At 37.0% G+C, this 23,059-nt stretch overlaps 1 protein-coding gene across 1 annotated transcript in view; it reads right to left on the bottom strand.

The window, feature by feature from the left end:
- LOC139700253 (uncharacterized) overlaps positions 1–23,059 on the bottom strand; it is a 110,915-nt gene that overhangs the window by 9,586 nt on the left and 78,270 nt on the right. The window contains exons 2-3 of the mRNA XM_071598876.1: positions 15,469–15,573; positions 1,738–1,858 (exon numbers count right to left, since the gene is read on the bottom strand). Coding sequence (XP_071454977.1) covers positions 1,738–1,858; positions 15,469–15,573 — 226 coding nt within the window. The remainder of the gene's footprint in view (positions 1–1,737; positions 1,859–15,468; positions 15,574–23,059) is intronic.

The raw sequence follows: 23,059 nt of genomic DNA, 5'->3' as shown, positions 1-23,059 counted from the left end.
ATGCGATTGATGCAATTTTGCATATTTAGCAGAAAACTAACTTTCGGTACCTAAAACACAAAAATGAAATTGGTAGGGATTTGCAAATAATCTCCAATTTACAGTATAACGTTAAATCCTACCCGATGACTACTAATTGACAATTATCATTTTATCATCTTTAACAATTTTATAATATCTTTACTGAAATTATGAGTCAGTCAATTGATATCACACGAGTGGTGTTATTATTAATTAAAAATGGTATCTTGGGTTCCATTCGCACTCTAAGGTCTGTCACGACCTAAAATTCCATGCATGTAGTCGATTGGAATAGGCTAATTAGGTAAAATAAAATATCTATCGAGTACGCTCTCTTTGTAGGCTATAATAAACTTAAGATCTTTGAGAGAGATTAAGTATTGTACTTTACAGCTGCTCGTTTGATACACAGGAAAATGCTGCGGCGAAACTCTTACGCGAGAAATCACGAATATCAGGACGGGCCTAGGTCAGCTACGAAAAGGTACTCCTTACTCATTCCAGCCCCTTTACCAACCAAGATATAAAATTCTGCGAGCGAGATAACTTTCTCGCAGTTCCTAGTTCAAATTCAGGCAGATTCAATATTCCTGAGGATTCTGCAGTTATTGAGCTTGCAAATCATTCTTGACTGGAAGTTCCCAGGCTTAAAGTTCTGCTGATGCAAGTAATTAATGCATGAGAACGTTATTTCCTCATGCTACAATCTGGTGAGGGAAACGGCTATAGATTACTCACCCTGAGAATGGATGACATATGTATGCTAAGCTGGCAGGAGTATTGCAAGGATGGGTGGGTGCAGGTCTTCCGCTTTTAATGCAGGTCCCTCAGGGTGAGGAAATGACCTGAGTCTCCTAATATTTTGTACAAAAGTCAATACTCTATCATTGGGTAATCTTGCTTCCTTTATAAATTGAGTCAAGTTACAATAGTATTTTTTGTACTAAATAAATCATCAATTTTTCAGCTTTATCTTTGGTTGAAATAACAATTTCGTTCGGGATCGAATTGGTGCGGTGGTTAACGTACTGGATTACCACCCAGAGGGCTCGGGTTTGAATTCCGGTGGTGGCAAAGATTTTTCAGTGGCATCCTGATCCCTACTTGAGGCGCTTTGTGGAGAGCTCTCTGAATACGCCGACCGTCGGATCAAGCTGGCGAACCATTGGCGCCTTCCGTTAACAGTAGGCTAATGCCGACGTCGAGTTTTTTTTCCACCCTTCATCCTTCGTCCTGTCCCTAATGGCACAAATGTCCTCAGCTGTCGGTCGTCTCCCATAAAAACTACTACTACGATCCTGTTCATTCCGCTGCAAATGAATTATTAATTGTAGCGTATTTAACAGAAAGAGAAAGAAAAATGTGAATGAAATAAACTTCACACTGTACGAAATTATATTTTAAATCCGACAGTATTAGAAAAATTTAGATATTTAATACCCATTACGTTATTTTACGTTTACGTTGTAATAATTATCATGAAGGACTTATCAACATGATTAATATTGAAGTGGAAGTCCTCCATGTATAGCTAGATTTTGAAACGTTTACCCCAGGTTAATTAAAAATTATAAACATTCTATTGAGCGATGACAAAATGATCATTCTCACAAAAATTAGAATTCGTCTTTCTGGTATTGTCTATCCAGATATATTAGGGGTTTGTAAATTGCGATGGAATATAAAATGAGTGTAGATGCCTTACTCCATACTCACGTCAATGTATTTCTGCTTCGCTCCGTAGCTATAATGCTTCTTGCCAAGTTCTCGGAGCAAGACGTCCAACTTATCTTGCTCGTAGAGTCTCGCGACAGCCTTCTGTACGAATGCCATGACCCTGAAAGTAGAATCGAATTCTTCACCATTTCTTTTTTTCATGGAAAACTTGGATAATTCTTAGTGGTAGTTTTATCTCCACTTGCAATTCCTTGAGTAACTTGGGAGAAGAATTTGAATATTCATTTCAATCTCTTAGGGATGTAATTGGAAACCACTCTTAGCAAATTTTAAAATGCACTGTGACTTACGTGAAAGCATTAAACGAAAATACAGTACGAAGAGAGCAATGTTTCGAATCTTAGATGTTAAATGAGGCACCTGAAAGATTTGAGTGCATGCGAAAACAACGTGCTGTGGAAATCTTAAAGCAGCACTGATATGACAATGGCTCTCCAGTTAAAATCTATTAAATTTTAAATTACGTTAAGCTGGTTAAATCACAAATGACTTTGCACAAGAAGCACTTACGTTTACAGAATCAACATTTGTCTTTGCCCAAGAAACATCTTTTATTTTTCTATGTACTAACTTTAATAATATTGCTTGGTATTTTTACCTTTATGAAGCTTTTGAATAAATAATGACTGGAAAAATTTCCCGCACTATGATCTGTAAAGGGATATTACAAAAATCGGTTATTTCACTTTCGACTACTAAAACTTTTTTCATATTTACCTGAGTAAATCTATGAAATTATCAAAGTACTTGAGGTTCATAAAAGAGACGCTGATGCAATTTGTCATGCTAAAATTTCTTAATTAATCAAATTTTTAGTTTTTCAATTTACTTTAAATTAATCACTAACTACCTGTATTTATGGTACTTAAATGCATCTATCGTTATCCATTCACATAAAACATTGTGTGTGGACAGCTATTAACGCCATTGACCTACCTCATATGCTAATATCTATCAATATGAGAATTGAATCAATATTTCCCTAAGCTCCAATTTAAATAATGTACGATTGGTATGAAATATAACTTCGTTTTGTATGCAGTTCACTACCAATTACACGGCTAATACAAAATGATCTTTTAGTAATTGCAAATATGACAAGCCCAGCCGATTCGCCAGAATTGGATAATTGATCGCTTATCCCAATCAAGCTCTCGTTCGTTTTTCAGCTCCTGCAGGTGATAAAACAGACAGTTTTTTAGCAAATTACTTTGATTCAATTAATTAAATAAATTAAATTGAAATGAGAATCGTTTTCCTCACCCATGCTACCTGGCCACAAAACTAACTAAACCGTCGAGAGAACTGGAAAAAAAAGAAAATATTGAGATGAGAGTTTCGCAGAAGCTTGCTGTACCAGATGCGGAGAAAAATAGATTGTCATCGTGCCTACAATTCTTGGCGCCCGCCCAATCACTACGGAGATTCTTTACCTAAATTTTCGACACAAAATTGAAGTTATGAGAAAAAATTTATAGAAATTATTTTGTTAATCGTTTGACATGTCTTTTTCAGCTTATAAAAATGTATATCAATGATTTCTCACTAAACTGAATACAGTCACCAAGACATTTGAATCAAATTACTTTCAATAATTGGTATTCTACCGGATAACATAGGTTAAAAAACCGACAAAACAAACAAAACAAATCCTTGCCTCTTCTAAAACGCACAACTTGACATCTGACGCTACAATAAGCCGCTCTGTAATTCCGTATACTTCCTTCCTCCCTTCGTTCTGCCCAACACGTCTATCCTTATCCTCCCCTTCCTCGTTTGCCTTACTTTATCACCTCCATCATAGTTTTTAACTCCCCATCGGCAGTCAAGATATTCTTCATCCATTTTTGTAGAAGATACAAGATATATTTATGGCAATATATAGCTGATTACATATTTTCTCCTTTTCATAGGCGTGACATAGAGGCTAGAAAAAGCTCTACATAATTGACGCTGGATGGTTATTTTAGTTAACAAAAATGAGTATTTTATTGTCGAATATTATCATTTCATATCAAATGATTCTCTATTGAAGCAATTGTAGTAAACTAAAGACTATTCTGAAGAGTAACTGTCTCAATTGTGTTACATGATTTCAATCTCGATATTGATTTCTGTTCAAACCCAAAAAGAAAAAACATATTGGTGCAATTTAAATTTGTGCAGATCAAACTGAAATCCATTTCGCTAAAAAGTTCTAAAATGGCTTTCAATAAACCAATTCTTCCATTACTATCAAGAGATCAAATTAAGAACTATTGATTGACCAGATTCAATCCCACTTGGGAGCGTTCGGTCCGTTCGCCCTGTCTCCGGGATTCCATAGAAAATTAAGGGGGAATGGAAATTCAGAATCATTGTGTAACCCTCTTTGTCAATTTTTGCAGATAATGGTGCCAATTCCATCTCAGATCATGACTCAGTTCGTAAACCATTTCATGTTACTCTGCACGCTGGAAGATTTGGAAGATGTTTCATACCACCACATCACCGTGCTTGTCACTACCCCATTTCTCTTTTTTTTACTTTTAATATCGGAAAGTGAGGCAGAGACTGTCAAAAAATTATATTTCACTGATTCTCTTTCCTGTAGTCGTTAAAGCACGTCTTATTTAAACCCCTCGGACTGAACCTTGCTTGGTTATGGTGCCATACGAGGCTAACCCCAGAAGTACCCGACCCAACAAAGAAAACACAAAAATTTTGGAAAAAAAATGTATTTAGCTCCTTTCAGCTATGTACCTTTTTCCCAGTGATGCTCAATAAGTTTGATACCTTTTTTTTATAATAAGAACTGTCATGCTCCTCAAAAAAGCCATCAACTGCCGACACCACTTCTTCACGGTTGGAAAATCTTTGACCACTGAGCCATTTTTTCAAGTTCGTGAACAGAAAATAATCCAAGTGGGCTAAGTATGGCAAATAGGGTGCATGAGGTAGCAATTCAAACTTTAATGCATGAATTTTGGCCATTTCAATAACGGATTTGTGAGCTGGTACATTGTCTTGATGAAATAACATTTTCTTCTTAGCCAAAGACGGACGTTTTTGCTTGATTTCTTCACTCGAACGTTGCAATAAGTTCGCATTATAATCGCCGTTGATAGCTTTTCTTTTTTAAAGATATTCAATGATATTTATACTACGCGCATCCCAAAAAACCGACGCCATGACCTTGCCTGCTGATGCTTTTGTCTCGGGTGTGAAGTAATGGATCCATGTTTCATCCATGTTTATGTAACGACGGAAAAACTCTGCTTTTTTGCTGTGAAACTTTGTTAAAGACTCAATTTAAACGTCTTCACGACATTGGTTTTGCTTGAGAGAGAGCATACGTGGCGCCTACATTACTTTTTTATGTCCAAATGTTCAGTTAATATGCGCTGTATCGCCCTTTTTGAAATTCCTACTATGTTTGCCAGCTCGTGCACTTTCATTCAACGATCATCCAGTATAACTTAGTGGATTTTCTTCATCGTTTCTGGAGTCGTCACCTCATTTGGTCAACCAATCCGATGCTCGTCTTGACAGCTCGTACGCCCTCGTTTAAACCCTGCTACCCAATATTTTACTGCTGTAAACAAAGGAGCAGACTCACCCAGAGCAGAATCCAGTTCAGCTTTTATATTGGTTTGGCTGAGGCCTTTCATATAAAAGTATTGTACCACATAACGATGATCAATTTTCTCCATTTTCCCAAAATCACTGAAAACGTTCATTATTGATAGCTGCCAAACAAATACTAAACAATTTAGCGTCTTCAAATTTAAGGCATATGCTTTATAGATTACATACTTTCTAATAAAGTGATATTTTGCGAACAACTAAGGCCATCTCTAGGCCAGGCCGGGTACTTCTGGGGTCACCTTCGTAAATAATATAGTTCCCTTGATTATAGTACCATAATGCTTCAATTCTCATGGTCACATTACATACCAGTCCAACAATGGAAAAATTAGGCCGTCAACTCAAGAAAAAACTATATGCGTTGCCTACGCTTTTATCTCCTCATAATTTCGGTTGACTCGCCTTAATACGTTAAATAAAGTAATAACTTTCAAATTTTATTCATTATGGAACTAACTTGGGCGGATATTACCAATAATAACACATTTCTGATGATAACACCCCCATCTGTCTGGTGATTTTTTTAAAGTTATATCAGCTTTATCCCACAGATGGACTCGAAAGTAAAAAGCACATGTCTAGGAAAGACTATCACACACCCTGACCTGTCAGAGATTCTTCCCATACAGTGGAAATGAGCTGATGGAGCTTTGACAAACAAAAAAAATGAAAGTGTTTCATTTCACAAGAGACAACACGAGGTCAAAATCAGTAATTATTTTCAGCCATTCTCAACTTCATCCCCCAGGTGAAAAAGACTTCTGGTGGTGGTGGCTTCTCCCCGCCGGTTCCTTACTAGTTCAAAATTACGAGAGGCAACGAGGTATTGCAGGGGAAGCGCAAAAGGAGCGGAAATAAGCGTGTTCATTGGTCCGAAAAATCCAGAGCACCCTCACGCAAACGCTTCCCTCGTCCTCTCAGCTCGATTTCCCTCCTCGATAAATTATTCACCCTTCACTTTCACTCCTTACGTGGTCGCCTCTCCATCCATCCACTCTCTCCCCCTAGCGTTTATTCTCTCCTTTTTCTCGTCACATTTCATCACCCCCACCCAAGCTTCACTGAAAACTTGTCCGTCAGTCGTTCAAAATTAAGGACAATCCTGGGGGAAAACGTGCCATTTATTATTTCGGCCTTAGATTATCGCCTCCATTAGCGATATTGATCTCCGATCATTTCCTGCAGTGGAAATTGTTTGCTCAGCAATCAACGGTATCCATGATCAATTCTTTATATCGTCACCCACTATAATGACCATTAAGCCAATAATCAATGGATTTGGTTGGGTTTGTGACCATATCACAGTAATGATTCTCTTTTTTATTGCGTGATCTCTTTTAACTGTGTGCAACTTTTGCTAGACGCATAAGCCTTGTTTAATGCGTGAAAGTGGAGCTCATATGTTACTGGGAAAAACAGGGGAAAACATTCTCACATTTTAGATTTGAAGGCCAATTTTTTCCTTGTGACGGCTTTCCGGAATGACCTGTTGCTTAGCCGGGCGTACATATTTTTATTACCATTAGGGATGTAATGCAGCATCTGTTACCTAAATACAGTTTACCCGAGCGCTTACACCAAAACTAATAGAATTAACTGCATGCGTGCGTTGGTCGTGTGAATTCCATAGAGCGAGAAGGGTGGGCAAGGATGAATCTTTTTTGTGCGCGTTTATCTCTTACACGCCACTCATAACGTGATTTTCCATTTGATCACAGCTTGCGAATGCACACCTCAGTACCAATAATTCTTGTTAGCTCCAGGAGTCTGGTTATGCCGAGTTTCATCGGGTGAAATTTAAACGATTGTTTTGGGTTTTAATTACGCCGCGCGTCAAAAACTATGAGAATTATTCGCGATAGTCTGGCAATACGCCCCTTGTTAATTTATTTCATTGAGACCCCCACGGTTGTTAACAATATCCATAAGTAAATACATAAAGCTTCCGGAGGCTAATAGGTATCTGATATAATAATGAAGCGATGGTAATCACTGGTGGGAAATAGAGTTTTATGAGATATTTCATTGGTGGTAGCGTAACGGTTACGCAAATTGATAATATCTACACAAATAGTTATCTAACGTTTGAGTGCATACAGGTACATAATCAGAAAATGGAAAAAGCTTGAATTTTCATAACTTAAATTCAAGCTTATCTTATTATTGAATGAGTTCTTTGACGAAATATTGATTTGTCGGGCACGTTCTGGAAAAAATTGTAATGATATACATGAATTTTCATCTAAATATACTGAAAAATGTTAGCAAATGAAGAAAAAATAATTTGCTCAGAAGAGAGATTATAATATCAGTAAAATTCAAATTAATGCACGTTACTACTTCCTGTATCATTAGATAGTTTTTTTGATTAAGTGAATCTTCGTTGCTTCTTTATCCATGGCTAATCTTCGTCTCCCAAGCAATGACCTATTTTTGTGACATTTCACTAACCCCGTTCGCTTGCGGTCTTATCTGCTCTAATGTAATAAGATACAGACACCTGCATTCGAAAACTTTATACTATCTTTTCATTCAATATTCCTTGTCTGCCTCCGGGCTATGTATCACTGCCACTCCTTATAAAAAATAAGAGCTGTCCTGGCCCGGAGATAGGCTGACTGCTGCCCAGAAGCGCCGGGCTCAAAAGATCTTTCAGGTGGTGCTCGAATGCGCGTAATCTTTTTCCCCGCAGAGGAAACCTTTTTACGAATAAGAGAGACCCTGGGAGGGTGTAAGGGCGGGGAATGAGGACCAGACGACCTCACGTGTTGGGAAATTTCTATATGGACAGATTCCACTAACCATTTTCCGGTTCCGTTGCAGATCCTGTTTTACCTCTTGCCCCTACCTTTTCTCTCTCTCTCTCTCTCGTGCTATTCGTGTACCTCTTCCCTTATTCCCTCACCCTCAATCCTCCCTCCCTTGGCTTCTTCCATCCTTCTCCAACCACACCCACTACCTCTACCCCTCATTTCTCTCTACCTCTCCTTCCCGAATAGCAAGAATTGGTTCGATATCCCCCGTTTCTCTCGAAAAATATATTTCGTTTGCTCGCCTCCGCAGCCCACCCTCGCTGCTATCCTCTTCCGCACCACGCCTTCTTTCAAGACTTTTCTTTCCCTCGCCCTTCATATTTTATTTCTTTTCTCGCTCCCACATGCTTCCGCATTTGCGTATCCTTGAGGTGGGGAGTGTTTTTTTTTTAAAGCCCACCGCATCTCACTCTCCAACCGTTATTTCGCTGAGCCCCAGACTTTTGTCGACATTGCACAAACGCGCTGCAAGCACTACTCGCATTTAGTGGAATGTTGGTTCAATATTCTAATAAAACTGCCCGCAGTATTCTGTCCCGAAATTTTCGTCGTTATTGTATATTCTGTGGCTTTGCGCAAAAAGGACCAAGGGAATAAATGGAAGGAGACACAGGTGCAAGTTTAATCGAGGCTCATGCTGACTTAAATTGGAATCCACCTAAGATTATTCATTGATATATATATATATATATATGATTACTTAAATTTATATGTTTGAATTACAAAAGGCTGGATATTGTCATATAGTATTCTGTCACGTATTAGTCTATAAGTGTAACTACGCACAGTTTATAAGTATAATTCTATAACCTATGATGTTCAAGCATCGAAACAACCATTGAAATGAGGGACTAATTTGAAATTACAGGGTTGCACACAAAAGTGGTAGGACTGATTTTTTTACAAGAATTTAATTGACGATATACTTACTTCGACTAAATAATCTTCAAAGTATGCTCCTTGAGCTGCTACACACTTAGTATAACGTTGCTCCCATTCCCCGTATGCCCGCTGGAAATTTTCTTTGGGTATGCCCTTGATGACCCTCGTCGAAGCCTCTTGAACGGCCTTTATCGAGTCGAAACGTCGTCATTTGAGCTGTCTTTTCATCAGGGGGAAGAAGAAGAAGTCCGGTGGTGCTAGATCGGGAGAATAGGGCGGGTGCGGCAACGTGGCAACGCCGTATTTGGCCAGGAGCTGTCTGACGACGAGCGCGCCATGGCAGAATTTTCGGCACCATCTTGGCGCACACCTTGCGCATGGCCAAATCCTGTGAAATAATGCGTGGGACGTTGGATGCTGACAGACCTAACTGGTCTGCAATTTCTTCACTGGTTAAGCGTCGGTCTGTGTTCAGCAGTGTCCTCACTCTGTCCACATTCTGTCGGTTCTTGCCGTCGACGGCCGTCCGGAGCGATGGTCGTCTTCAACGAGCTCCCTACCCTCTTTAAACAACTTGTGCCACTCAAATACTGTGGAACGGCTTAAGGCAGTATCCCCATAAGCCTGCTTGATCATATTGAGGGTCACAGTTGCCGTCTTCCCGAGTTTTGCACAAAACTTCACGGAATAACGTTGCTCTAAATTCAGATTCATCTTGTTTTTCGACGCAGACAAATAACTTGTTTCATTAAAAACGGTGTCCTCACTCAACGACAGTCCGCAGGCGACTGAAGTTGGTGTCGGTCTGTTGCTAAGAGCCCCCTCCACCTTACCCTGCCAGGCAGACTCCCCTCCACCGCTCCGTTTGCGCCAGAGAAAAACAGTCCTACCACTTTTGGGTGCGTCCCTGTATTCTAGCGGTTGTTTATTCATTAAAAAATATGAAAAATATCTGTAGATTTAATAAAAATATCAGGGTTATTTTTCATTTTTCAAAGCTAAATTATTTTATTGGTCAACTATCATTGGAGGTACATTAATAGTTTACAGAGAGGAGAAGTTACGACGGATTATTTATATTAAGAGTAAAATATATAAGTGTATAGGTTTATTTGTAATTCAGTTTAGTATACGGGATTTATACTGTAGGATGTACCTCTATGTTTGAAAACCACGAGTGTTCTGTTATCATATAGATTAGTACATATTTAAGTTGAGAAACAAATAATTAATTGAGTATAACATGACAACACTAGTGCACAATCTGAATTCGTAAAATTTAAAATATTTAAAATTGAAAATTACATTTAGTTTGGCAGGGATTGATAAGAGTCTGTGAAAATGCTTTTCTCATTTCCGTTACACTGCATTCAAAACTCTCGCAATTGGAAATCTGCAGAGTGAAATCTGTGTCCTTTTGCGTATTTTTTGTCACATTATTTAATGTTGAAAAAGTAAAACGAAGTGAAAGTTTTGAAAATTTAACTCTTTTTACAAAAACTTTCTGATTAATCCAACGATCGGTGAGGGATTAGCTTTGAAGGAAAATTCTGAAATCTTGGATCATTTATCGGGTAAATGATGGCTCACGAAAATTGAACGTAAATACTAACGAATATCTTTCGGTGAAACTAGATATGCCCATAGAATCGACCAAATCGTATAGTACTTTATTTCATTCCCTTGTGCAACATTTATGTAATGTGCTCTGCTCACCTCACTTTAGTGGAACTTGTTTCTGCAGAAAAGCCTGACACCTATTCTCATTCCACGAATTTCCCAACCACCATATAGTTATCGGCTTTGATATTACGGCGAAATTCTCATAAAATAAGATAAAAAACTGAAATTCGCTCTTCACTAATCGGACTATCTACTTTTATTAAGAACGTCTACAAGGAAACAATTCATTTCCGAGCGTCTTATTCTCTTCTCTTTGAATACATCGACCGTCGGATTCACAAACCTAAAGTCTTGGGGATTTTTAGCTCCATCTGTTAAAGATTTTCAGTTTCTTTAATTAATTTTATTTGAATTCTTTTACCTTAAATGAAAATTGTATAAAATCCGAAGGACCACTGCAGTAATTCTACTTAACATCTTAGTGATATTCTTTTATTTTTTGTGAGGCTTTTTTCAAGTAAATCGCATCGTCAATCCATGGTTTCCTATCCTCAAGATCCAGATTTTTCTATACTTCAAGTATCTTTCTTTGCCAGTATTCACATAAACTATCGGCCTATGTTACCCGTGTATCATATTTCTAGCAAAGACGACACACCACGCGTTTTCCAGCCAACCCGAATGTCGACATATTGAGTCCTGCCTCTGGAAAAGACATCATCCAATAATATATATTTCTCTCAACTGCGTGTAATAACTTTAGCCTTCGAAGTACCTAACCAACGCCCGTAATGATTACATTACTACCACTGTTTTTATCAATGCTAGCAGTAATTTTAATCTAAAACTAATTTCAACTCAACTCCTCGTAAGTGGCATTACGAATTTTAAACCTATCTTACGTCTTTAAAATGCGTTTCGACACCCCTTGAATGGAGCAAAATCCAACATATAACTGTGACACGAATTGAGGCCGCGCGTGAGATAAGCGACGCATTAAATTTCATAAAGGGCGATGGAGTCTCGAAATATATAACCTTGGCAATCACCCCGACCTTCATTCTTACCCGAGTCCCCTGACCTCTTACTGCCCACTAACCTCCGAAAACCATTTTGTACTAACTTAACTGAACCGGGGAGAAACTTTTTTTTTTATCAATAAGCTTCCTCACGGAAGATGAAAAAAGTGCTGAATACTCCCGATGTGTCACGCGAGTTAGAGAAAAATATATCGCTGATGGAAACTGCTTGCCGTGACATATGTAATGAATCACCACTGATATCTCTTGAACGATCATAAATGAGAAATATTTCGGCCTGAATCATTTGATTAGAGCCTCCCGACATATATAGCATTTGAATAGGCGATTTCCTGTTTGAATATTAATTCAAACTCGTCAGAAATCAAAGATCAAAGTTGCCATTTCGTCATACTGATTTCTTTTCCTGCGATACGTTTTAACTACATGATAGTTTTAGGGGACGTAAAAAATATGCCTCCATAGATAGAGTACCTGTTAGTGAGAACAAAACTACCCTAACGCTTTTTATTCAGCTTCTTCTGAAATAGCATTCTCTAGCGTTTGGTGTCGCTGGAAAAATGTATTTCGATAACGATACATTGCACATAAGTTAACTGTACGGAAAGAATGAGTCGATAATGTTTTTATCGAAGCTCATATTATGATCAGAGTTTTGCTTTACATTTATATATATATATATATATATATATATATATATATATATATATATATATATATATATTATTTATTTATTTATTTATTTATTTATGCATATTATTTTTAACTAATTTTACTTTGTAAAATAATTGATCTCCTTATTATTCAAATTATCATGAACAATTAACTCTTGAGATAGATAGATATTTGTTTGGCCTTACAACCAATAAAAATGTAATGGATAGGGAGTGCGTTTGCCAAAATCTACGCACTTTCAGATTTCTTTTATAAAGCATTAAAATGACAGCAATCCTGTTCCGTCGTTTTTAGCCTTACATATTTTTAATTTCCCTTGACTGAAATTTGCAGTCGTTCCTTGCTTTAGTTCTTCAATTATTGTAGCAATAGTATTCGTATAGTAAGAATGGCTCAAGTAAAACCTATCAAATGATATCTATTTCCAATAAACCTTTCTTTGAATATCAAGCTCTTCTTGCTATGGATGAACTATGGAACATTTTAGTGTAGTAATATTAACTGTATGCACATGGATAATCATTCCATAATTTAAGCTTCAGTGAAAAGTCTTCCCCGGCCAAGAAGAACGTGCGGTGGGTGACTCACCCTGGCTTCTTATTTTTGTACGAATTAAATTTCTTCTTATCGCAGAGGTTCCTCGCCTCGGTTTTGTCAAAACGATTGGAAATGTCCGTGGACGCCGTAACCTTTCGGCGGAAATGGAATGGAAATCGAAGGACGAATAAAAATCGACCAGTCACGGTCTCAGCTGGGGAAAGAGTTTTTTCGTTTTCCTCTCAGCTTGAAGCTTCACTCCCTGAAAATATGCCTTTGGGTTTCCCTCAGGTATCCGTTCCTGTTCCCAGGCAAATTCTTGGCCTCTCTTTCACGACCAATCCGTCCTAAATGTGCTTCACGTCTCCACACCGGCGTACCTCTCCGGCGTCCGCCTCCCCTTGTCATTGTCACCAAACGCAACCATTACTCGACAACAGAAATAAGCACCGATGGACTCGACAGTAAATCAAGCGGGTGAATCAGTAAGGGATCACATACTCTCTTTAGTATTTTCGACGTTAATCGCAACACAGCAAAAATGACGAGCGGTCAGATGGGATGAAATTAATTTCGGAGCAAAGGCGTCGGCACTTGGGAATTTCGAGATTTAATTGGGGTGGAATATTTTGCTAGAGTTTTCGCGTCAGGATGACTATATCGCTCCGCGCGGCAATCGTCTGAATTAAATTGCTTTCCAGCATCACGAATTGCCAAATTGACAAATTCAACCGAATTATTGACCGCAGATTAGAAAATCAAGATAGCTCGTACCAATGAAACGGGTCAAGTTTTATGTTTTTAATAAAATGGATCAAACAAATTATTTTTTCGAATGTTTAGCACTGTGCATTGTTCCCAGCAGACGGAACGCGTACCCTCAGGAACATACACTCCAGGAGCTTCGAGAGTGCGCAAAGCCAGTAATGTAGCCAGTTAGTAATGACAGAAAAATGTTTGACAGCATTTGTAAAAGACATAGCAACATTTAGGCAATACGCTAAGTGAGAGAACGTTTAAATTCAGTTTGACTTTAAAATATTACTCTTTGAGCCGTATGCATGCTTTTCTAACATTTTCCATTAAATTAATTAAATTTCGTACTGCATATGACTTACCTTCATCAATGTTTAAATAAAATTTGATCTACGATTAAAAATATTAAACATTTATAAGTGATGTGACGAAAAGGGTCATTCAAAGGCACCGGCTATGCACAAAGTTTTCCGTCTGACACTGACAACCAGCTGCACCTCTCCCAATAAAATGAATAATATATTATTTAAATATTTTATGTGACAACTATCCAAAGGTACTTAGAGAGTTCCTTCCCAGAGCCGTAAAAAGACAATTATTGACTTGCCAATCCTTTAGATGATGTATATTTGCAAAACATAAATTATAAATAAAACAAAACACCCCATTATATTTATTCAAAATCAATAATCATGCGAAACATACCTACTTTATTGTCAAAGGTAGTACATTAAGAGGTCTATTAAAAACATGGGTCTCAAAACAAGTACAAGAACAATACTGAGCGCATTCTGTATCCTGTCAGATATTATTTAAATTTTTTAATACAAATAACTTCTATGGCTATTAATAGAAATTTTATAAATTTAATAAAATTTTAATTTGGCCGAGGAAGTTGTAAAACATTAGTTTAAAAAATATGCAAAATTATCCTTTCAATAATTTTACAACTGTCTGAAAAGTATTTTTCCCATGCACTATTCACGTTACTGCAACAGAATTGGTAACATTTCAATGTATTTTTAATTCTCTACCATTTTTAATGAAATGTATTTTTTTATTTATTTAATATTAACAAAAATTTTATTATTGAGTGGTGAAATTTATTATTTCAGGCTCTATCTCAAAAATTTGTATCAAGCCCAGTTATGGGTAACATTCTATTAAAGATGCGTACTTATTTAATGGATACAAAAATATTAAACTTTGGTAATTACGAAGAATTTTCATGATATTCTAAATGTTTTAGATTAATTTTTGCGTTGTCAGAAATACCAAAATTAAGAATTAGGGTCATATTACCAAGAAAGAAAAAGTTAGTAAAATTGGAAATCTTTCCCCTCCAAGTATTCACCATATAAGCAATAAGGTGAAAAAATTTCACCGTTTTAAAAACTTGAATAATGGCCATAGGGTCGAAAATGCAGTCGCTACTTCGGTCGCGCTTTGATGCATGTAACTTTAGGAAAGCGCTGCTTTCATATCTCCGAGAGTCCGACCACATCCTTGGTACGGAACAAAGCGGAAGGGGAAATACAGGTATGTAAGTATGAGAGAAGAATCAAATGGAAGTGGCGAGAGGATGCTAGGGGAAATGTGACGAATGATAGGAAAACAAGAGAACATGACGTATACAAGAGGTTTGCTGGCGCGCCCTTTCCCCTCAAGGCGCTGAAAGGACTTAGGGAACAATCTGCCGATTGCCCACCACTCGCCGGTACCTCACTTGTCACGAAGCACTTGGCCATATAACTCACTTGAGAGCGTGCGCTTTCAACGTCTTATTATTCCTCAGCTCTTCCTTGGCCATCCCCTTGAAAGGAATGAACACCTCCTGGACGTCAGGATGCGTCTCGAAGAGACTGTAGAGAGGAAAAGAAAAAATAGATGAGTATAATTTTCAATTGCTCCAATGTCTTTGGAAAATTTTCGGCTTATATTAAAGAAGCGTAAAACTTTCATCCATAGATTTTATTTCATGTTTCAATAAATTTCAATTCCATAATTTAACTCCTTGATCAATGAAATTATATCAATAAATACACGTATTTATGAAAAATTTGTCCTCTACTCTAATTACTTATTTAAATTAGTTTAATGATGATAGAAATGACTGCGGGTTGCTCAAAATAATCAGGCTAAACTTAGTTTAATCCTCCCTCACCTTCTCTTCCCCATTATGTAAAGGTATTTCAAACAGTATCAGTGTTACAGCCTTGCATCATATAAGCTTCAGAAAATATTCCCCTTTTTCAGAAACTCAAAGTTGCCTTTAATTGAAGGTGCCAATATTGAAAACTATTTTTATCTTTCAGAGATAATATACTTTCATTTTGCCAAACAAGTTGTCTAGTAGCTTCAACGTAACCAAATAAGTTCAAACATGAGGAAATTCAAGTTTTTAGAAATTGTTTTAGATGGAAAGAATTATAAATTTTAATGCGGTGTTGGATTTTATAATTTAACAACCACAAATATTGAAAAGTAAACACAAAATTAAAATCTGGAAACCTGCACATAACCAATCGTAAAATGGATTACAATATCCAATTGGAGTTATAATTTTCATTCACTCAAGGTACAAACTGTCGTGGAGACTTTAAAACCTGGAAAAGTAAACGCGTATCACAGCATATTATTCCACTCGTGTATAATCCATGTTAAACTCCTGACTATTCTTGGAATACACATAATTTTTGGGAAGATATAATTGTAATGTGCTTATCTACATCAAGCTGCAATTCAGTACCAAATGCCGTGAATAAAAATGTATTAGTAAAAATGTATTGTAAAGTTTTGCATAGTGATTGAAATGTTACTAGGTTAAAGGCCCGTATAAGTATTCAATTGTTTATGGCTCAACTTTGTGGAAGTTCATGTTCATTAAATGAAGAACAATTTTTATTCTTTGAACAGTGGAAAACTACATTGTGAACTTCATTTAATTCCCGTTTAAGTGTTCTACATTTACGATTTAAATCAAGCATTTTGAACGGATAAGAAACAGATTGCCCAAGAGTTGGCGAATAATCGTCGTTGTCTGCTTTCTTGGAAAAGATCACAAGTAGTTTGGATGGGTCGCTTTCCCGAGAGAAGTTGGTGACACTGTGATATATGTTTGCTGAGTGATTCACTGATTTTAAGTTGCCAACTTTGAACCTGAGTTGCTCAACTTGACACAAATTCTTCTTCCCTCCTCCCATAAGTACCTCTTACCAGGTAGTAAGCTTAAAGCTGGGGGTGAAACGGTTGGAACTGGCTCATTTGCAAATACTTCTAACCGCCTTCGATCCGGGGCGATTTAGATCTCGCTACCCTAAGAAATCGCTACCAGCAGTTTATCCCGCTTAAAATATTTATTCTCACCACCATTATGTGCGTCATTACGGGTAATAATTCTTAATTTTAATGAAAATTTAATGATTATTTCAAGTCCCTTAAGCTCATTTGCTGCCTTGAAAAATGCAGCAATGGTATCACGACATAAAAAAGACAATTAAGTTCGACGAATTTAATGATTATTATGGCTCGTTAAGCAAGCTGTTCAATTAGACTCTGGCCAACTTAAGTACCAAGAAGGTTTACTTGCCACTTTCTTTTGCATTATTGCACCTTTAACTGTGCATTTTGATGCGTAGGTTACTTGCTCATGTCGCCGGTCTTTCATCTTCAAAGACTCATGTATTTTTTAAGTGAATATAAATATATATATGTATATACATTCAAACACGAAATCCCGCCAAACGGCGAACAAACACTCATTTACATAAAAATAGATATAAGGAAAAGGGATAGGAACACACATTCAGGGCGAACACAATAGAGGTGGGTAAGGCGGAATCAGGCAAATCACGAGTGTAAAAATATTTCCTAGACCGGGACTTCAACTCCGGATCTTTCCACTTGGCGGGCGGAGGCTCTCAACCTCTTGAGCTATCCAGGAAACGTGATTTACACTGAGATCTGTGTATGTGTATATATATATATATATATATATATATATATATATATATATATATATATATATATATATATATATATATAGTACCGCCGTTAACCTCGTAGTTTACAACGTATATAAAAGACGTAAAGATCTCAGCGAATCTTAAATATGTCAATGGATGTCACCAAAACAGATGAGAATCCTCCCTTTCGCCCCTCCCGTCAACTCATTTGCGATATACTATGGCTGCCCCCGACTACTCACCATAATAAACGCATGTAGATATGTGAGCGATGGTTCAATAGAATTTTCTTGAAATCAAAATGGGCAATGCTAAAGATAAATTTTGGGAACCGGGTAATAATTTTTATTTGTTTGCCAACATTGGCTTGTTGATAGACACCAACATAAGGAAAGACAATGATTGTAGAACGGCGTCAGTGTAAGGAGCTCTGAAGAGATGGAAATTAAATGGCAGACAACAGAATAACTTGAGAGTGGATGTAAGCTATTGCTTGGATTCACCAAACAATGACGATGATGGGAAATAAAATACATTACGCTTTATAACCGCTCATGGAACTCATAATATAACGTGTTTTCTAATATTTATGCTGTAATGAAAAGTTTTTCCTTTTAAATTATGGCATACAAGTAATAACCCTGGCAAATAATTCCCGCGAGCATTACTCTCTTTAAACTTGGGAAAGCTTGAAACCTTTAGATGCGATTAAATATATTGCTATTCGAGCGCCATTATCCTTAAATTGTGATTGCCTAAGTCCAGAGAACAGGGAATATCGGACGTCGCATCATAAATGCATGAGTTATTTTCTTGGCAGCTCCAGACGTCCCACCCTTGAGGGAAATTTCCCCGAAGAGCGTCATCATCCTACGGATTCGGTGAAGAGAATAATGAATTGTGGGTGCTCCAAACTTGCCCCCGTGTGGCACGGTTCCAGCCGTTCTCCGGCATGCATGCATTTTCTCAAGCGTTACCCCCGTGAAATGTCGGCAAAAGGCCTACGTTATCATCGGCCCTCTCATTACGATGATAACGTAGGCAAAAAAATAAAGGCAATTCCTCGTGCGCAGTCACTCACCAAGGATTTTGGAGAACGGAAACACTAAAAATATGAATAAGATCGGGCGCAATAAGGAGCTTAATTAAGAACGCACACGCATCAAGCAAAATACGCGGAATAACGTGTCCGCGGAGCTGCTTCGCATGAGTTATGCTACGGGCACACCACCAGAAGTTTATGGGTACAATTTTTGCCGAATTTTTTGGACTGCGGAAGAATATGTAACAGGTATGATCGAATAAAAACTCCAAAACCAGGAGTAAAAATTTTAAAAAGTGTAGTGCTAGTATGTATCTTTTCCCTGACCTTTGAGTTGCGTGTATTTTGATAAATATATTTCAACATCCTCGTGCCCCTGATATACTCTTTCAGTTTTTCACTGGGAATGATCTTAAAGATAACACATGTCTGATACTATTAAGTAATGTTTAATAATATAGTTTATCCTTTTCTTGTCCTATCGTTCAATCCGGTCCATTTTCTATCCTTTTTTCTTCTGATGCGGTTAGTTAATGCATGGTCTCTAGAAAAGAGAGACCTTTCATACCAACGCAATTTCTTCCACTTGCTTTCGATTTTTCACTTCTTTTTATTTCCAGGTCCATTGTCTTGCCCAATTTATCCACTATTTTGTTAATTATATATTCACCAAAATTCGTTTGAATTGACCCAGCGAAATCATCAAAGGAATGGAAATGTAACAAGTCACTTTTTGTGGATCAATGCGTAGTTTTTGGATTGATACATCAACTTTAATTGTCCATAAGCGCTGAGGTACTCCGCTGGTGTGCCACTGGAGATGAATGATGTGATGATTCATAAACTTTTCTTATTAGCTTATGTCAAAAAACCAATTAATACTTCATGTATATAGCATTAAGCTTTTACTTAATCTAACCTTAACGCGTTGTACTTGTTATTAGAGTTTATTTTGCGTAGAGAAGTATTTCACACTTGGATACTGTTTAACTAAAAATTCGTTTATTATGACCCTGTATTCCCTATACTATTTGAAATTTTAACAAACTTATGATTACTAAAAATTAGAAAAAAACTTAAGTTTTGATATTGCGTGCTGATGTTGTATTACCCCTTGCCATACACCCTGACGGTGTCTTGCAGGTACCATGTAGATGTAAATATATTTGATCGTTTATACACCTTAATATAACCGGGAGGGAAGCGCTTTAAATCTCTTACTTCTACAATAATTATCACTCATTTTTTCCAAATGGCTCTTTCTGAATTTTAAATGAGTTAATTTAATTATTTAAAATTCTCCCAACCTAAAATATTCATATGTTATCAAAAATTAGTATGCACTTCTCTTTGTTGAAATGATCCCCAAGGACTTCATCGGGATTCTCCTTTCAAAGTTCCTCCCTCTACAATCTAACCTCTTTACTTCAAATTCTGTTTAGTTCTGATCGAGTGAATTTTCAAAGATTTGTTATGAGGTATCGATGTATTTTCTTCCCTCGATATTCTTTACAAAGTTTTTATAATCCGTTCACATTGGCAAAGTTTTTTCCCATCAGTTCAAGAAGCTGCTGTCTCTCACGGCTGCAAGTACATCACGAGTTCGACATTCGCTGCACGCGCATGATGGCATACAAAAGAAGAACGTTTATATTTTTTTCATTCTATTGGAAAAAAACCTGGGCCACCAGCAAACGGATAGTGGTGTAGCGGCGGTCCAAAAAAGAGAATTTTCCGCCTGGTTTCAGCAATCACGGTGGCGCGCTCAATCCATCCGTCACTGCAAGTTAGGGGGAAAAACTCTCGCGACGGTTCCTCTCCTGCTCACCGTGACCCCTCCATCACACGTAACTTCGGGGTGAACGCTCTGTTCCATGTATGTCCCACCCCCTGCTTCCGACACGGAAAGAAAAAGGCTGGTGGAAACTATCGAACACGTTGGGAATGGAGCATTTTAATTTTACGAGCGGTTTATTCCATGCAAACATACGACGGTATGCACACATATATATGTATACATGTTAATGTATGTGAATATATATATATATATGTATATATATATATATATATATATATATATATATATATATATATATATATATATATATATATATATATATGAGATATCGAGTTCTATCGGGAAAAAATCACACTTCTGCAGTGAGTAACTGCATCTGCATTGAAAAGACGAACTGTTTCACCGAAAAAGAACTGCATTCTAGGCTGTTATAAATGGTTATCTTAGTGGATTTACAGGATACCTGAATACCTGTATGCAGGTATACCTGTATTAATAGCATTGTAGAAATGCATTTCTGGCACGAAATTTTACCAATTACTTGTATTTCAAGAATGGTGCTTTAGATGATTCAAAGAAGACTTTTTGACATTTTATGTACGGAAACTCGTCAGAGTATCCTGCTACTTTATAACTTAAAAAAATGCCATCGGAAAGAATAATATTAGTTAGCATTAGCTAAAGTACTAATTCAACTGCTAAGGGATCCAGGGTTGACCCTTTTCCAGGCGACTATTTTATCTCACAATTAAATTGTGGTGAATCAGTAAATCATGTTTATTTATTTATTTATTTATTTATTTATTCGGTATAAGTTCGAAAACAGCACATTTTGGCCTTTACATCGAACTATTAACAACGATAACAATGGTCACATTTACAAACACCCAAGCCCTAGATGGAGCGAAACTCACCCAGGCGGGAATCGAACCCGCAACCCTTGGAATGGCAGACGAGGACGTTACCCCGCCGCCACCGGGGCCGGCAAGCACCGGCCGGCGGTTTAATAAACCATTAGGGTTAACTTTGCCAACAAATGTATGCCAATTTTTCATGAGCACTATGAAATATGACATGAAATAAATCTCATCAAAAATATATGTATGTTGAATGGTGTAATTGGTTTGATATATTGCCTACTGTGACTTCATCTTCAATGAAGTTCGTTGTTATGCAAGGTTATGTTTTGCGAGTTCATAAATATTTGATTAAAATTAAACATAAATGATCAAATTATTTCATTAAAAAATCAGAAACTGTTGAGTTTACAGATTTATTCCATGGTATTGATCTAGCCATCTTGATAGTTACATGTAGCGACTTCTGTTATGGATTTCCGTTAACAGGAATAAATAGTTCGAGGAATAATAGTTAATAATAGTATAGGGATAAATATAATAAGTATTTAATATGGACCGAACACTTCAATGTATTGACCATGTTACTACAATAGTGTATTCAAACATGTTTTTTGTTTCCTCTCCTCGTCTTTTTCCCACGCCAACCCTACTCAAAAGAAGGTTCATATGATTGTCCTGCATGGTTTCCCGCTCTTGCTTTGTACTCGATGCTCAGGCCATTTCAATTCTGGTATTTTTTTCCGGATGAATTTTTCGTTAACAGAAAGGAAGCAAACTGGATACAATGGGTGCGAGTGGGAAGGAAAAAAATGTCGTGAATTCTTTTCACATCCTTCACTCCGTGCGTCAATTTTTCCCCCTCTGCTTCCTTTGTCAGAGTCTTTCCGCCTGCTTATCATCGTTCCCAACCGAGCGACGCTTCGTCTTTTTTCACCTCTTTTGGGAGAGAATTTGTGCCAGAGAAGGTGTAAAATAAACGGAAGACAAAAGAAGGGTTATTTCGAATAATTAGAGTTGTGACGTTGTACTGCTCAGAAACCTGGACGCTTAGAACGAAGCCGCGAATGCAGACTCATATTTTATCGCAGAGTTCCTTTAAGTATGAGATTTTCGGATTGTGCGGGCGTAAAGAGATAAACTTATGATGACGTGCTATAGAAGAAGGAAAATAATAAGGTCAATTTTGAGATTGGCTAAGAAAGATTAAAACGCGCTAAATATTTTATGCAATAAATCCCGCCATATGGCGAACAAATATTCATTCATATGGAAATAGATATAAGGAAAAGGGATAGGAACCCATATAAAGGACGAACACAGGAGTATGTTTGTCCTTTATATGTGTTCCTATCCCTTTTCCTTATATCTTTTTACATGTGTGTGTATATATATATATATATATATATATATATATATATATATATATATATATATATATATATATATATATATATATGCTTTCGTAGACGTAACACGGAAGTGCCGAATAGTGCAATACACAGTAACACCCAATATAGAAACACAAAAAAAGAAGAACACTCACACGTTATTTCTTGATATTTCGACGGAAACAATCAGTCTTCATATGAAGATATAGAAGTAATGATTATTAGATGTAATGATTAGTAATGATTATTATATTAGATGTTACTTCTATATCTTCAGATGAAGACGGATTGTTTC

The sequence above is a fragment of the Hetaerina americana genome, unplaced genomic scaffold (assembly GCF_022747635.1).
Source record: "Hetaerina americana unplaced genomic scaffold, ioHetAmer1.1.p SCAF_10, whole genome shotgun sequence".
NCBI lineage: Eukaryota > Metazoa > Arthropoda > Insecta > Odonata > Calopterygidae > Hetaerina > Hetaerina americana.
Note: the sequence above shows the minus strand (reverse complement) of the source record. Positions and strands in the feature narration are given on the sequence as shown.